At 51.3% G+C, this 17,779-nt stretch overlaps 1 protein-coding gene across 4 annotated transcripts in view; it reads right to left on the reverse strand.

Annotated features, from left to right (window-relative positions):
* Positions 1–4,361: 4,361 nt before the first annotated feature.
* Positions 4,362–17,779, reverse strand: part of TCN2 (transcobalamin 2) — a 41,679-nt gene continuing 28,261 nt past the window's right edge. For 3 of the 4 annotated variants that reach the window (XM_047827544.1, XM_047827542.1, XM_047827543.1), the window contains exons 3-10: positions 14,429–14,621; positions 13,260–13,429; positions 12,051–12,212; positions 10,807–10,979; positions 10,483–10,669; positions 9,469–9,634; positions 7,598–7,713; positions 4,362–4,948 (exon numbers count right to left, since the gene is read on the reverse strand). In XM_047827544.1, the coding sequence (XP_047683500.1) occupies positions 4,887–4,948; positions 7,598–7,713; positions 9,469–9,634; positions 10,483–10,669; positions 10,807–10,979; positions 12,051–12,212; positions 13,260–13,429; positions 14,429–14,621 (1,229 nt within the window). In that variant the 3' untranslated portion in view covers positions 4,362–4,886. The remainder of the gene's footprint in view (positions 4,949–7,597; positions 7,714–9,468; positions 9,635–10,482; positions 10,670–10,806; positions 10,980–12,050; positions 12,213–13,259; positions 13,430–14,428; positions 14,622–17,779) is intronic. The other variant, XM_047827545.1, reaches the window with a different exon arrangement.

The following is a 17,779-nucleotide window of genomic DNA, read 5'->3' on the forward strand; positions in this document are numbered from 1 at the left end:
TCACAGCCCCTCCTGCATCCTCCAAGAAGTCCTCCCCTCAGCGGAGCCCCCCAGCTGGAGTGTTCAGGCTGCCTGTTCCTTACTCCTCCCACCAGTGCGGGATCAGACCCCTTCACACCCAGCGCCAAGGCAAGCCCCCATAGAGACCAACACGAGGCGGGGACAACAGGGTGCCTTTCTGAGGGATCTCAATAAAATCCCCCAGCCTCACAGGAGACTGCACCTTCAAGGACCCCCACCCAGGAACCCCCATTCCAGGACCAGTCTCGGGGCCACACGATCTCTGGCTACAGTTACTCCGTGGGACCTCGGCATCCAGATGAGTTGGACCACCGGGCCCCTTAGGCCCCTCCATAGCCCCTCCCTACTCTCAGCACCTCCTCCCTCTCCCAGCCCAGGGCCGGCCCCTTCTAGGCAGGCGCAAGGAAACTGAATCACCAAGGCCACCGACATTTGTGGAAGCGGGGTGCCAGCCAGCATCTGTCCCTAGCCAACAGCCCCTGTCCCGTCCCCTGGGCACTCAGAGCTGACTCATAGCTGGACTTTCTGGGGTCCACCCTCTGCCCCCTAACAGGACAAAGAGCCCTGGGTGGGCTGGGAGCCAGAGCAGCAGCCACTAAGCCCTTGCCCCTGTTTCGGTCTCCGTTTTCCCATCTGAACAACGGATGCTCTCTGAGCTCAGAGTTGGGTAAACAACGCACCCCAGAACAGAACAAGCTGTTTCGGATTCCAGGCTCGACTCTGAGCTCTGAAGTGTGCGCCAAGAACCAAGGTGGAATGAATGTCTGGAGCAGGTAGGTGCCCACTGCCAACTGTGAGCCTCTTTCCTGACGTCCGGCTTCCTTTCCTGCGGAAGCTCCTGCCCACTGGAACACGGCTCAACCTTGGCCTGCTGTCTGACAAGCAAGTCCTGATGACCGCAGCCTGTTCTGAGGAACAAGATCCCAAAGGGGAACCACTTAGCTCGGTCCGCGGCGCCCCGCCGTGGTCAGACCGTGGGATGACAGCAAGCGTCCCCCAAGCCCCATCACAATCACGGGGCAAGGATTAGTACCGTGTCCTCCCCCGACGCTTGTCCCCAGCTTCACTGGAGGGCTGCTGAATCATACGGTTTCTGGTGGACCCAGGAATCTGCATTTTTACACTTGCCTCTGGTGATTCTGATGCCTGCTGGAGCCTGCAAATAGCTGCTTAATAGCCCAAATTGTAGGGTAAGGGATTTCTAGGTCAAGGACTAAAATAAGGGAGTATTTGGACAGGGTTTCTCTAGGAAGAGTTGTGGGAGAGAAACTGAGCCAGCCAAGGGGGCAACCTCCCTCCTTCCATATTTCCTGAAGAAGAGGAATCAGTGCCACCTAAGAGTTATATTCTTTTTGAGATTCTGTCAGTTTTCCAGTAAGTTTCCTTTAATTAAAAAAATAATAATAATGATTTTAAAGATAGTAAATACCCTGACCTTCTCAGAGCTGAGCTCCCAGGGAGTGGTAAGCAGTGTTTACAACTCCTCCAAGACCGCCACAAAGCAGCTCACCTCCTACCTGCCCAGCCTGGTAAGGGATGGGCTATGAGTAATGAAGATTAGTCAAGATAAGGCCTGAGTGGGCCATGGCAGGATAGAGAGAGCTGCCCATGTTGTGGTGGGAGGCGAGGCAGCAGCTGAGAGCACAGCCCAAAGCAGGGGTTGTGCAGCCTGAGTGCTGGTGGGGGCATTCAGATTAGTTTTGCCTGGGTCCAGAGCCCCAGTTTTTTAACCTGCCTTGACTTGTAGGCAGCAAGATTCTCTATAGAATATTTCCTTGTGCAAAAATGGGAGCAGGGGGTTCCTTCCATATCCCTGGGGTCCACCCAAAAGCCCAGAGCAGCCTCTCCTTGCCCACAGACTCCCAAATCCTTTAGATCCAAGTTCTGCCCATGGGGGGCCCAGGGTACTATGGGAAGCAGGTAATTCAGAGAGGGACTCTGGGTGGCACCAGGGGCAGGAGAACCCATTTCTAGCAACTGTGCTACAGAGGCTGTGGGATAGACCTCTCCTCTGGTCACTGCATGTCCCTAGATAAATCACTGCTAGGACCTCAGTTTCCCATCTGTGATATGATTATGATAGGAGAAGACAGGATTCAGTAGGCAGAGAGGAAAAGATTATGGCCTGAGGTCCCTGTGTGGGGAAAAACACCTATTTTGGAACAATGCTGGGAGTGTCCAGGTTCCTCTTAAGAGTGTAACAGGCCCCAGCTACTCCACCTCAGGTTTCCCTTCTGGAATTTGACAAAAGACCTAAGTATGGCCATTGACCATCCCTCACCACCAATCAGGAATGGACAACCCAGCACCTAGAACTATCAAGCCAAAAAGGGTAGAACTTGGGAAGGAACAAGGGGGAAAGGAAGGGGGAGGGCTGACCAGAACCTTATAAAACAGGGACCCTTGCCTTATAGTCCTCGGGCGTTCACTTTTGAATGTCTCTTCTCTGTAAAGAGAGCTTTCCTATTCTTCTTCCTTTCTAATCTTATATTCTAATAAACTTTTGCTGGCTGTTCATTTTGTGTCCACCTCTTCATTCTTCAAAGCAGTGAGACAACGAATCCTGGGTATTGTGGTAAAAAATCCTGCAACATGATGAGCTGATAAGCATGAACATGCTATGTAAACCCAGGCACCATCGTATAGCTGTGAAAGAGGGGAAGTGGTTTGTCTGGAGGTCTACAGATCTAAGTTAAGGCTAAATACAAACCTGGTCCCCAATCCCCAGGGAGGGCCTCTGTTTATCTCTGTTTATCTCTTATGGTGGGGCCCTGCACCAGACATGATTGTGCTCTCACACACACCCCTTCTCAGGGTACCAGCAGATTGTGCCAGACTAGACACCTAGCCCAGAATCCACAGGTGGGCTGGGCTGGGCAGACCCCTCTCAGGCTATGGGACATGGGCTGAGAAAATGAGAGGGGGCTGGGAAATTGAACTGGAAAGTGACAAAGCCACTGCTGGGGCCACATTCAGAAGAAGCTGACTGATGGGGAAGATACAGAGAGTAGGGAGCATTAGCAGAGCTGAAGGAACCTTGAGCCCCAACTTCTGTTTCTCTACCACCCTTGGCTGCCCCTGAGTTGATGAGCTGGGCTTTTTCAGCAAATAGGCTTTGATTTGAGCAGGACTGAGTAGTCCCTGCTCCTCAGAGCCAAACACATCCTTGACTACAATAATCCCTTTGGAAGGGGTAGATCACACCTAGTACATATGCCCTTGAAAGCCCGTGCAGGGGGCTCTCCCTAGCCTGGCCTGAGACCTGCCACTGCCAGCTGGTGAGGAGGCAGCAGGGTGGTACAGTGGCAAGTGCCCGAGGGCTGGCATCAATGGCTCTGACACCTCCAGGCTATGTGACCTAAGGCAAGCCTCAGGCCTCTCTGAGTCTCCACCCTTCTTTGTCAGGATTGCAAAACCAAGGAGCACAGAGCAGGTTCTGAAGCCTCTGAGAAGTGCTCCTGATGGTGACTAAGGTGGGGCAAGGGAACAAGCACTCTGGGGTTCTGGGCACATACATTTCACCTTCAAAGCAGGCTGCATATCTTCATTTGGCTTTCTGGTACTTTGACGTTTGTTTCAATATAAGAATTTTTAAATCTCCTACTTCCCCTTCCAATCCAGATGCTAAATATTTGAAACTGGAGCCCTAGGAAGAGGCATATATGTAATATGCAGGTTTGATAACTTTGTAGCGCTGTAGCTCAGAAAGCCCCTCTGAGACAAGCCCCCTTCCTAACCTCGGTGAGGTGGGGCATGTGGGGTGCCTCCTTGGCCTGAACCCCACTTCCTGAGGTTCCCAAGGTCAGCTTGGGGTTCAGGGCCCTCCCACTAACAGGCAAGGTTCTGGGGCCTGGCTGCTGGGGCCTGGAGTGGTACCCTGACTGTGTGTTGGGCAAAGCAGAAGCGAGAGCCCAAGCTCTAGGGTCCTGGGCCTCAGGTTGCCTTTGGGTTCTGCCATATAGTCATAACAACCATGGGAAGCCCCAACTTTCAGTGTTTGAGTGGAAGAGCCAGGAGGCCACCCCAGGCCAGGTCTGTCTCCTAAGGCACGTCCCCTGCCTGACATTGTGGGTGAGTCACATGTCCTCTTTGAGTACCAATTTCCTTAACTGTAAGGCAGAGATGGAAACAAAAATATCCACAACCTCAGAGTCATGCAAGAAAGTGTCTAGCAAGTACATGCTCCCTACACAGCAATCACCTTTGCTACGGCCTGCATCACTCCCCCAGCACCCAGGAGAAGGCTCACCCACCTTCCTTTGCTCCCCTGCAGGTACCTCTTCCTTCCGTGTTCCAGCCCCCGGCACTCACTCGCCAACTTGAGGCATCAGGACACTGGGGCAGGTGCACAAACACTTTAATCATTTCATAGGCAGGGTTTGAGCATCTCTGCGGAGCCCCCACCAGCTACTATGCCACAGCAAGCACTGGGGCCACCACCATGAAGGTGGAGTTGAGAGCTGGGATCAGGGCTGTAGCCCCTGGGCCATAGAGGTCTCCTTGCAGGGCTTCAATCCCAGAGGGGCAGTCCTCATAGCACCAGTAGCCGGTAACTTCTCCTCCTTGTGTTGAGGAGTCGGAGATGCTTTATACCCTACAGACCATGCATGGCCTTCAAAGGATGCCTGTGTGGCCAGACTGGGCCAGACTGGAGCAGACAGCCCTCCCAGGGAAAGCGCTTGGTTAACTGATCCAGGGTGGATGATAGCTTAGGACCTTCACAAGGGTGGTAGCTGGAATGATCCAGGGGACCCTATCCAAGTGCACATGAGGTAGCAGCAGGGTTGGGCTGTTACAGAGATGTCTGGAGGGAAGGCAGAAGCCCAGGGAGTGGGCAAGGCTGCTGGGGTGAGTGAGCGCAGAAGCTACCAGGAAGCCAGCCTCAGCTCAATGGTTTCTCCATCCTTGGGGGTGTATTCAGCAATACCTGCAGAAACAGATTGAGCAGGGGGGTTAACAGGGAAGAGAATCCTATCCCCAACCTCTTCTTATGGACAAGCACCCTGAGGCCAGGGTCTATAAGATCCACTCAGGGCTTGGTGGTGGGAAAGTGGGAACTATCCAGAGCCAGTCTGGAAACTGAAATTAGCTGTAACCTCGGGTCCCTAAGGCCCACAGGCTTATTTTAAGGTGGGGGAGCCCCCCCCAGGGGGGTATACAGGACAGCATTCTGGATAACTAACACAGGGTGAAAGGAGCCAGAGAACCCTTGACAACACCTGGTGGGCAGGGTCACTGTCTTCATAGTCCCCTGTGGGGCCAATGGGAAGAGGGACTTGCTCAGTGTGGTCTGAAGGAAGAACCAAGACCGTGAGTGAAGTCTCCTTCAGGGCCAGCCTCTGATCACTAGAGACAAACCAGGCTCCAGCATGATACCTGGGTTCAAGCCCCAGCTCTTCACTCATCAGTGGTATGACTTTGAGCAAGTTATTTAACCTCTGTGAGTGCTAGTTTTCCCATCTCTGAAATGGGGACAATAATGGTATCAACAACCAGGTATTCCTTTTTCCCCATGAGAGGGGGTTCAAGCTGGACTGGAGGGCTAGGGGGTGAGAGATAGAGGACACATGTCCCACATCTGCCTCATGATTGAGTTGTCCCAGGCTACCCTCCCTGCGCCACCCCCTTCCTTCCCCACAGCCCAGCCTCAGTAATTAGAGGCCAGATCTGGGGTCTCCATATGCCACGTCTTTGTTTTATTACTCAATCTTCTCAGAAGCCAGGCAGAGAAAGAGAATGCTTTTTCTTGGACTCCTTCAGAAAGTCCCACATTCTGGAAAGCACTTAGCTCAATTCCTGGCACATGACAGGTGCCCAACAGAAGCTCCAGGTAGCAAGAGCAGGGACAGATGACCCTTAAGAGTCTGCCTGGTGACTGGGGGCTGATGCACAAGGATGCTCATGACAGCTTGAGGTGTAAGAGTTAAAACTGGAGACACCCCAAATATCTAGCAGAAATCAAGAAGCTGCAGCCTATCCATCTCACTCCATGCCCCACTGCAGCACACAGTGCCAGGGCAGGCCCTGACTGGCCTAAACCAGGTGTGTGGCAATCCTTGCTCTCCAGCCAATGATGAGTGCAGAACCTGAACCAGCTCCTAGCAACAGGGATGGGTCCAGGAATGTGCCTGTGTCCCAATTCCACCTTTGTCTGCTGGGGGCAAACAAAGTTCTAAAAGGGAGCAGCTCTGGGAAGACATAAGAAGGGTGTGGAAGCCAACAGAGAAAGGAGTATGGAATCACAGGGGAGCAGGGCTGGAGACCAGGTTACACCAGCCCTGAAGTCCTCAGTCCAAGACACTCTGGACTTGGGTCACAACAACCCAATGGATGTCATACAGTGGAAGCTAGTTTGCATCGTGTTTCCTGTTACTTACAGCTCAAAGCATCCTCGTGAGTGATATATTCTACGTGGCTATTACAAAGGAAGGGGGAAATCTACATATAGCAACACAGAAAGATGTCTACAATACATTAAGAATGAAAAAAGGGGCGCCTGGGTGGCTCAGTTGGTAGAACATGTGACTCTTGATCTCAGGGTCATGAGTTCGAGTCCCACACTGGGCACAGAGCTTACTTTAAAATAAACAAACAAACAAACAAACAAACAAACAAATAAAATGTTTAAAAAAAAGAACAAAAATTTAAAAAAATAAGTTGCAAAACAATATACAGGGCTCTGCCATGCAGTATGCTAGCACTAGCCACATGCAGCTATACAGTGTTTGAAATCTTAGCACAGAAAAAGCATGCAAAATGTCACTAATAATTTTACATTGATTATAACTTGGAATGATAATATTTTGGATATATTTGGTTAAATAAGATACATTATTAATATTAGTGTCACCAACTAGAAAATTTAGAATTACACATGTGCCTTGCATTTTACTTCTGTTGGACAGTATTGCTACAGAGCATGGGTCCATTTTTATGAAAAAATAAACTTATGTATTTATTTTTTTTTATTATTAAAAAAAATTTTTTTTTTCAACGTTTATTTATTTTTGGGACAGAGAGAGACAGAGCATGAACGGGGGAGGGGCAGAGAGAGAGGGAGACACAGAATCGGAAACAGGCTCCAGGCTCGGAGCCATCAGCCCAGAGCCCGACGCGGGGCTCGAACTCACGGACCGCGAGATCGTGACCTGGCTGAAGTCGGACGCTTAACCGACTGCGCCACCCAGGCGCCCCTAAACTTATGTATTTAAAAAATTAGGTAGAAAAAATACACCAACAGTTAAAAACAAGAAATAAAAAGCAAAAACAGAAACAAAAAAAAAGAAAAAAGAAAGGAAAAGAAAATATATCAATAGTTAAAAGAAGTTATTTCCGGGTAGCAAATTATAGGTGATTTTAACTTTCTTCTTTTTTGCCTGATTTCCTAGAGTTGCCACAGTAACTTACATAAAAATTCTTAAGCATTCAGTTAAATAACGTACAAGCAACCTTGGGCATCAGTGATTATCTGAAGCTGAGGCCCAGAAAGATTCAGAGGAAAGCTGAGGTGTGCTGGCCTCACTGCAACAAGGCTGGATGGGGGAAATGTCCAGAGGTAGCTGGACACCAGACCTACCCTGTAGCAGTGGGGTGTCAGGGGCTTGGAGGAGCTGCCAGAACTCACGTTCCCCAGCTTCTTTTCCCATCACAGAGGTCAGGAAGGGGCCTGACAAGGTGTTCTGCGTTCCATACCTACCAAAGGGACAAAGAGAGGGAGAAGTGACTTTTGCTTCCACTGACCCAACAGCAGGAGCAGAACTGCCCCACCAAGAAAGTCCTGGCCTCTCCCTTAGGGCCAGAGTCCTTCCCAGGCCATAGGCCTCACCTCCATGCCTCCTCTGCAGCCCCCTGACACTGCCCACCCAGGGGACTTCACCCCCTCTGCATTGACCAGGACCATGGCCTACAGGAAGGGACACCTATTATATTAACAACTCAGCAGCTGCACCTTCTCTGGGAGCTGATATTGCAGGGGTGACGGTCAGAAGATGCCAGCCCCATATATAAGATGCCAATGCCCAATGAGAGAGGGTGAAGCCAGCATGTAGATAAAAGCAGGAACATGCGAGATGGAGACACCTGGTGGTGGCATTGGGTCTCTGGTTCTGGAAATTTTATGACTCAGTGGCACTCCCCTCTTCTTGTGGCAAGATTGCTCAGTCTTCTCTCTGATTCTACACACCCCATGCTCCCCGTTACCAGAGAGAGTTGGAGTTAGATTTCTGACCTTTGCAACCAAGAGACTCCTTATTCACACCACCCCCACCCTGAGTTCCTGGTCTCCAACTCTGTGTTTCTCCAGATCATGTGGATGCTGCTGCCAAAGGGATCCTCTTAAATCCATAGGCCATGTTCTTCCTCTCCCCAAAAGGCTTATCAACGTTTCTGTCTTAGAGAGGGAGGGTTTTTACAGTTTTAAGAAACAGAAAACCACTCATGGTGACTTAGTCAAAGGGAAAGTGTTATTTGAGGGGGTGTCATGGAGCAGTCCCCATTGCCCTGTCATTCCCTAACTCTATGGGTCCATGTGGCTGCTTGGAGCACGTTTCTCTGTTTCTCTCTCTCTCCTCTCTTTCTCTCAGGAATCTCTCTGCAGTCCAGCTTTCCCTGCCATGCATTCATGTGCCGTCAGACATGGCCTTCCTGCCTGGCCTCTGCACCCAGTTCAGACACCTACTTCCACTAACAGAATTGCTTCTCTGATTAATATCCCTGATGTCTTCTCAGAGGCTTTGGAATTCTGAATTAAAACGTTAAGTTCTTTTATTTATTTATTTTTCATTTTGATGACATTTTACAGACAGGAAGGCCAGCAGGTTCTGGGTAATCTCAATGCCTGCTGGACTGTGGCCTGCCAAAGGTGCCCGGTGTGTGTGGCCGTCTGGGACTGTGTTGGCTCCCAGCAGTATTGCTGTATGAGCTGCAGGCTACCAGGAAGAGAACTGAGGTGGGCTTAGTAGGTAACTCATCACAGGGAGTAGACCAAGCCCATCTGATAATAAAAATTCTTATTCTTATGAAAGCTAACATGTATTGAGCTTACTAAGTGTGGGACCCTGCATATATAATAAGCATGTTCCATGTCTTCTTTGTGCACTAATTCCTAGACTCTTTGCATGGGCCCCATGAGGAGCAGGGTACAGCTGGTGTCTTCAATGGCTCATTGGAAATAACGGGTTCTGGGCCTGTAGCTGGGGAGTGGTGGAGCTGGGATTCCAGTGTGGGTACTCTGCCTCCAGAGCATGTTTTCATAGCTACAGAACAACGCTGGCCCATGGCTGTCTGTTTCCACTACAGCGTGAGCTATCAGGGTTGGAGAAGGTGGAAGCAGAGCCTGGGCCGGCACCTCTCTTGAGGGAGCCTTCTCTTCCATCCTCGTCCCATCCAAGTTCTGTTTCAGGGATGTGGGGTCAGGAGGGGGTAAGGGCTGGGAGGTGGGGGTCTCACATGAATCCTCTGAGCTTCTGGGCCTTCTTAAGGACGTCTTCCAAGGAGGACCCAGCAGGGACAGAGATGGAGTTTATGTATGGTGGCGAGACACTGGGGACCTTCAGCACGACACGGATGACCTCTTGGGGTGGTGAAGGGGTCTCCACAACTGGTTCCAACATGACTATGTCAGGGAGAGAGGAAGGGGCAGCTGGTGTGAGGGCAAGGAGCCAGGTGTTGGTGTTCCTTTCTTCCCTCGAAGACACTGTGGCTCATCAGAACCTCTTCCTGCCCCTTGGTCCCATCTCAGCCAGCACCACCAGCTGCCATCCCAGCCTTCCTTGTCCCTTAGCCCCCCAGTTCCCCAGCTGCCCAAAGTTGGGCCCCTCACTGGTTTTTCTGCCTCCAGTATCCCCCTTCCCACATAGCACCCCAGAGGGCTCTTTCTAGAACATGCATTTATTCATATGACTCCCCTGTTACCTCCGAAGGTCTCCTCTCTTCATTCTCCTGCCTGTAAGCCCAGCTCATTCTCCCAGACCCTACTCTCTAGTAAGACCTTCCCCAAAATTTCAGTCTTTTCCACCTCAGTGCCTGATCTTGCTGCCTCCTCTCTCCTCTGCCCTTGCTACCTTCTTCCTCCACTAGCAGATCCCACTCTCCAACTCAAGTCCGTCTCCCAGATGAAGCCCTGATTCAAGCTGCTAATTGGAACTCATTACGATGTATCAGAGCTACCCAAAATGTGTCTCTCCCATTCATTCATTCAAACATTTCTATATTGGGCATCATGCAAGGGGCTGCAGATTCATGGCCCACCCAGAGCTCTCTATTTGGTATCTCTCTCCTCATACTGTGGCTTTCTAGAAGCTGTGACTGCATCTTAGCTGACAGTATGTCCCACGTGCACCCCCAAACCCCCGTTGACTCAGCAAATCAGGACTAAGCAACTTCCCTTCCCTGACACATGCAGACTTCAGGAAGGGCCCTGCAGACTGAAAAGAACAGGGCTCCCCTGAAAGGCCTAGCTACCTCTTGGTGCCTCACAGTCTGGGGAGATGAGATCCACATAGCTCTTGCCATTCAGGACAGGCAGCAGCTGGGAAATCATGAGAGCGTTCTGGAAGGCCCCATCCTGCACACTGGCCAACAGAGCAGCCCTTGCCTTAAGGCACGCTGTGCCCAGCTCCACCCCAGGCATGGAGGACTTCATCAGTAACTGGTGACAGAACAGGGAAGAGAAGGAGGAGGTGAGGTGGGTCAGCTGGCATGGAGGGGACAGGTCTTCCAGCCTCTGACCAGGCCACCTCCCACCAAACACCAGGGTGGGCTATGGCCCCAAGCTCTCCTTCCTACCTGTAGTGCCAGAGGGGTGCTGTAGACATTTCCAAAGTAGCCCTCAGGGGTCTGGGCCTTTAGGATCTTCTCTCGTATGTTCTCAATGGCCCGGGTGATCTGGTGTTTCCGATTGGGGTTGAGGTTGGAGTGCTCTAGACAGGTGAAGGCCAAGCCTGCCATGGCCACTGTGTCTGCAGGGGACAGAGCCAATTGGGGTCAGACCAGGCAGGGCCCTGGGGCAATAGGTGACCACCCAAGGCCTCGAAGAAGGGCCATAATCAGATCAGCAGTTTAGAAAGTTTTCACCAGCTAAAGGGAACAACTCAGTCCAGCGTGCCTAGAGTTTGCTCAGTTTGGCCACTGTAAGTCCAGAGTCCTGGAAGCCCCTTAGTTCCAGGCAAATGGGGATGATAGGTCACCCTACCCCTGTCTATTATTTAAGGGTTAGAGGTTAGGGAGAGAACCTGGAGGAGAGAGATCCAAGAGGACTTTATCTTATACCACTCATTCCCAAACCTGCCTGCCCTTTGAAATCACCAGGGAAGTCTGGAACTCACTGATAGCTGGGTCTACCTCCAGCTAGATTTAATCGGTCCAGGGAGCTTCCTGGGCCCCAAGGTGATTACTGTGTCCACAGTGGTTTTTCTACAAGCCTCGGGCAGAGAAAGCTTCCTACTGCCTTCTCTCTGGGGCACCTCCTTGCCCTCCCAACCTACTCCATCCTACCCCCACCCTATGCGAGGCACACACACTCACTCACAGAATGCCAGAACTGAAAGAGACCCTGAATCACAGTGACAAGAAAGGGCACTGGAAGCCCAAGGTCACATAGTGAGGTAGCAGTTCCAAAATCCACGTCTCAGGCTTCCAAGCTCATATAATGACAAGATCATAACTATGTATCCAGAACTTCTCTGTGCCAAGCACCAATCTAAGTCCTTTATTTATAAGGCATCTTCTATCAAGATACTGCTGGGAGGTTATTTTACAGGAGAGGCTGAACCAGAAAGGCCAGCTGGCTTGCCCAGGGTGTCCTACAATCAGTGTGTGTGACAGAGCAGGGGTCAGGATCTCAGTTCAGCTCCAACACTGGCTCACAACCACTGTACCACACTCAAGAGTCCTCACCATTTCACTCCTAAGGGACTCATGAGGAGGGGCCCCAAGGAAAGGTGATCTTGGGCCGAGGGGTAGAGGCCCTCAGTTGGGGCTGGGGACTGGAGGAGTGCCAGCCTGGCTTTAGCAGGGTCTAGCCCACTCACCCACAGAGAGGTGGCCCTGGTGGAGATGCTGTTCATGTTCCACGGCATACAGGAGCTTTCCCACCACACTGTCATGGAGCCGCTTCTGGTGAACACACAGGGCCAGGATGCCCAGGCCATACTGATAGTAGCTGGTGTGGGGCTGGCCTTTGTTATTGTGTCCTGGGAGGGAGAAAACCATGGGGCAGGGACTTCATACCAGGCCTGAGGGGTTGCCTCTCTGCCCACTCCCAGCAACCATCCCAGCCGGCACACAGGACCCCCTTGCCTATGCTTCCTGACACCCTCCTTTGGGTTGCGAGATCCTTCATTCCTTCATTCCCTCAATCCGTTCTTGCTGAAGATCCACTATGTGTCAGGTGCTGTGCTCAGAGTGATGACCAAGCCGGTGGTGACCGGCCAGGCACAGCACAGCCAGGGTCTCCAACAGTAACACAACCTGTACTCATGACAGCATGATTAGTACTGAAATGTGGACCGAGGTCTCTGGGGCCATATGGTAGAGGTCTTTGACTAGCTGGGGAGTCAGAGCAGGATTCTCTAAGACAGTGATGCTGGGATGGTGGGCGGGGGGGGGGGGGGGGGGGAGGGGAGCTAAGGTGGAGCAGGAGTAAGCTAGAAGGGGAGGGAAATCTTCTAGATTGAGAAAACATATATTAAGACCTTGATCTGCAAGCTGAGAGATCAGTGTGGCCAGAGCCAGAGGGACAGGTGAGTGGGTGAGCCAGAGAATGGGAGAGCAGGTCTTAGAGAGGAGAAGAAGGGCAGACAGACTGGGCTTGAGGTGCTGTGGACACAGCAGTGGGCAGCCTGTGCAGGGTTTGAGCAGGGCTAATAACATCAGATTTACATTTAAAATGCTTGCTCTGGCTGTCATGTGCCGGGCCGAATCAGGAGGCAAGACAGTTGGCAGAGAGAGGCTGAGGAGTAAGTAGTACAGGGGCTGTGCCAGGGGTCGACAGTCAGGTCAGTCATGGTGGCTGAGCAGTAGAACTTGTCAACAGAGTATATGTAGAGTGCAGGAAAGACTTGATCAAGGATGGCAACTGCAGCAGGCCTAAGCCTCTAGGTGGATAGTGACACAGGCAGAATGGGGGGTAGGAAAGAAGCCTGAGGAGAAAACCCAAAGTTCTGACTTAGATGCTTCCCCACAGAATACTATCTGATGAGCCCCACCCCCCAACACTTGGCAGACCATGTCCCCCTCACCAATGGCCTTTTTCTCGTCCTCCAGGAACCGCTTCAGCTGCGAGACCAGCCTGTCCCCCTTGCGGCCCTCAACAAGCTCACAGTTAGCCCTGAGAGCTAGCAGGTAGAGGGCCAGCTGGCCCATGGAGGGCTTGTCCTGGTAGTCACTGTTGTCATCGTTGAAGGTAAGCCTAGGAAAAAGCCAGTTAACAACACTTCTGTAAGAAAGTGCCACCCTCTCAGTTGGTTAAGCATCCGACTTCGGCTCAGGTCATGATCTCATGGTCCGTGAGTTCGAGCCCCGCATCAGGCTCTTTGCTGACAGTTCAGAGCCTGGAGCCTGTTTCAGATTCTGTGTCTCCCTCTCTCTGACCCTCCCCTGTTCATGCTCTGTCTCTCTCTGTCTCAAAAATAAATAAACGTTAAAAAAAAATTAAAAAAAAAAAAAGTGCCACCCTGGTGAGCCTGGCTTGGGGCACCCCCCTCAACATCATAAAGTGAAAAAAAACCTAACAATAAGAAACTTTGAACTGCCCAAAGCAGATATAATCAGCTGTGCAAGTTGTAAGGTGCATGCCACACATATTTCATAAAGATGAAAAATTAGACTCAAGGACAAACCCTGAGGGTTCTCACATCCAAATGACCTGTGCTTACCCCACCATTTTGATCACACTTTGCCTACACAGTCTTCCCTTTCTTCCCTCTCCCTGCCCTGCATCCACTCTTTGAGAGGGAGTCCAAGCAGGCCAGGCTTCATGGTGTTCCTGATCCTTCACCTCTCATTCAAACTCTCACAGTGAGCCTCAGAACAGGTCTTCCTTAATGCCCCTGGAAAGGGAGCACAGAGTTAGATGCTGCTAGATGCTGCTTCTGGGCTTAGTATGGAAGATTGCAGTCATGGATTAGTGATGTCTGCCTTAGCATGGGAGGGAAGCACAGACGGATGCTGCTTCTGGGCTCAGTATGGGATGGGGGGCAGAGGGGGAACTGTGGTCATGGATTAGTGATGTCTGCCTCCAATCTGGTCAAGCCAACCCCATTCTACAGATGGAGAAAGTGCCAACGGAGACAAACTTGCCCCAAATCTCCCAACAAATCAATGGCAGCCCAAACGAGAATATAGTTCTCCTGTCTCTTAGGATGTGGAGCAAGGTGTGGGGAAAGGAGAAGAAAGTGAACAGCAATACCCCAGGAGGCTGTGCTGGTAACTGAGTTTGAGGATGTGCAGATAGAAGGCCTCCCTGGCCCCGGCCTGCAAGCTGGAGAGGCGCAGACCCACGTAGATACTGGGGTTCAGGTGCTCCAGAGAGAGCCAGTCCATCCAGGGCAAGAGGCGCTGGCCCAGCCTCTCCACCAGCTTGATATCCACCTGTGGTATTTCTTAGGAAAGAGAACAGACCAAGTGAGGTCACAAGGCTAGGCCACCAGCAAGGAACTGCTTTTACCTTACCAGGGCCTTCTCCGGGGTATAAACAGCTCTACTCCCTCTCCATCCAGTACACACCCTACTTGTATGGGGAAATATGGCTGTAATAAAAGGCAGTATGTAAATAGGGGAAAGTAGATTTCCCAGAAGAGCAGTTGGAGTGGGCCAGGGAGAGGTGGCGGGCTGAGGGCAGAGGAAGCTGGTACCGGGCAACCAGTCTGCCATCAGGAGTAACAGAGAATGGAGGCCAAGCCGTGTGTTATGCCCCAGCCACTGTGCCCGACCTCACTTGGTCCTCATGCCAGCCCTGTGGCATAAGTACTGTCATCATTGCTTTGCACAAAAGAGGAAACAGCCATTCAGAATCAGGTTGTGTCTTCCAGAAGGTTGCACGGCCAAGGATAAACCTGCCTACAAAACCCCTGTTCTCTGGTGTTCGGCTAAATTCATGTTCTATCCATTTACACAAACTGCAACCCACATGCAGAACATGTTACATACAGTTTTAAAACTCTGCTGGCTGCCTACGGCTAACTGGGGCTGCCTGGTGAGCTTCCTCTGTATAGATCTCAAAATAATGCTTTTCCTATCACATCTGTTTAGGTGAAAGGGACCTGAGATTGAGGGGTGAATCCTTGGAAAGCCATCATCGTTTACAACCATTTCTCTGTGTGCTTTGGGATTTGCCTGAAACTGTGTAACCAAAATGCTGACATACTAGGGGAAGCCTCAGGGATATTTTCCAGCTCCAGCTGACTGCTGCCTTCCACCCTTAGGGAAGGAAACTTGAGCTCAGTAGGTGGCCCTGGAGGCACTTTGGACTTTTCCCCATTTACTGCCTCCCAGTTGCTGTAGGGCTCCAGCTACTTCCACTGGGCCACATCTCAGGATGCTGGGCAGGCTACCCCTCCCAGGAGATTCAGCAATGGAACTGCCAACCAGAGCTCTTCACCTGCCTCTTGGGCCTTCTGATACGAGGACAGGGTTCCTCTCATACAGGCCCATCTTTCTTGGTTTGGGTCCCACCATTTTTTTTAAAGTAATCTCTACCCTCAGCGTGGGGCTCGAACTCACGACCCTAAGATCAAGAGTCCCATGTTCTACAGACTGAGCTAGCCAGGTGCCTAATGGGTCCCACCATCTTATGCCTCTTTTCCCAAAAGTCACAGGTATTTGTTGCTACCTGTGGAGGTGGTGGGGGTAAGGGGTAAGGGTGACTTTTCTTTCTCTTTCTCTTTCTCAGTGCCTTTCTGTATCTGCTTCCATTTCTGTAGGTATTTCTCTCATTCTCTCTGGATCTGTCTTAGTCTCTACCTCTTTCAGCCTATCTCTCTGGTCATCTGTCTCTCTGTACCTCTCTTTCCCTCTCTCTTTTCTTCAAACTGGTAGGGGAGCCTCACCCCCACTCCAGGCTTTGACCTCCAGCAGATGAGTCAGCCCTGGGGTTACAAGTGATAAAAAGAGGAGCCAGGGCTATAAAGAGAGGCTGATAACCACAATTCAGCCTCCTTAAAAGGAAGGAGCCAGGCAGATTCACCTCAGTAATAAAAGTGGCGCTGGGCAAGCTCCCTCCCATGGTGCTTCCTGCTCACAGGGCCACCCAGCGTTGCCAGCTGACTGGCTTTGACATTCAGAAGCATAGAAGCCTACCCTGGGCAAGCATTAGTGCAGCATCCTTGTCAATTTCACAACTGCACAGAGCTTTAAGCTGGTAAAGCAGATGTTGTGGGATCCTTCACACCACACCAAGGAGGAAGGCCAGGAAGAATTCTTAGACCATTTTGCAGGTGAGGGAATGAGGGTTGGGCAGGTAAGTGGCTCAGCAGTAGTGGGCTGTACCCCTAAGCCCTGCCCAGGGCTTCTGTCTTGGCTATGGGCCCACTATTGAATGGTTCATGCCCAGTGAGGATGAGGACTGGGTCCCAGGTCTCCCCTGGGGACTATCTAGACAGGAACCAAGATCCAATAGTGAGGGGTCTGGTTGCACTTATGGAACACAGGTTGGAGGCTCCTGGTGCTCAGGGAAGACCCTGGCCTGGAATTCTGAGAACTGAGTCCAACAAAGCCCCGACAGGTCACCGGGCTCCTCCAACCCTTGACAGACTTATCTGTCACTTGGACATGACTGAACCTGCCTCTCGATTTCTCCAAAGATCACAAGAGACACTGGGAGTGAAAGCATATTGCACAGTGTAAGCCGTGGGCAGAATATAAGGAGGGAGGAGAGGTGGGTAGCCCCAAAACACAGAGGCTTCCCTGCCTGCCTTCTGCTTTCTGCCCATCGTCAGTGCACAAATAGCCCCAGGCCTGTGTGCTCAGACTCCCAAGGGTTCCCAGAGAGACTCCTGGGGACACGGGCACACAGAGCTGAAGCAGCCAGGCTCCTATGCTATTATGCAAATGCCTTGCCATGACCTGCCACCTGTGACTCTCTCGGGCTTGTCTCCTGTAACAGTGACTGCATACTAGCTTCCCTCTGCCTGGGATGCCCATTCTACCCCCCAAACACACTCCTTTTCTTGCCAGCTCCTTTTCTTCCTCTGGGCCTCAATCCCCCTGTCACCCCTGGTCCTCGGAAATCCTTCCCTGAACGCTCTTCCTGAATCAGTGGCCCCCAGCTCTCCACATCCATGCCTGGCTCACTTCCTTTGGTGCTTACCACGGCCCCCAAATACAGCACTGATTTGTCTCTTGACTTCTTTTGTCTGTCCCCTCTACTAGAACAGATGGACTAGGAAGACAAGGATGGGACCTGTCTTGCTCCTTGTTCTTTCCCCAAAGTCTAACACTGCACTGACACAGAGAAGTCTTAGCCAATGCATGTTGAATAAATAAATAAACCCATGAGTGAATGAATGGGAGCATTTTTGTATGGTGGGCTATCAGACATACACAGTTGACCCTTCAACAACACGTGTTTGAACTGCATGGGTCCACTTATATGTGAATTTTTCTTAATACAGTACAGTACTTTAAATGTATTTTCTGTGGTGCCTGGGTAGCTCAGTCACTTAAGTGCCTGACTCTTGGTTTTAGCTCAAGTCATGACTTCACGGTCTGTGGGTTCGAGCCCCAATCTGGCTCTGCACTATCAGTGCAGGGATTCTCTCTC

Source organism: Prionailurus viverrinus, chromosome D3 (assembly GCF_022837055.1).
Source record: "Prionailurus viverrinus isolate Anna chromosome D3, UM_Priviv_1.0, whole genome shotgun sequence".
Taxonomy (NCBI): Eukaryota; Metazoa; Chordata; class Mammalia; order Carnivora; family Felidae; genus Prionailurus; species Prionailurus viverrinus.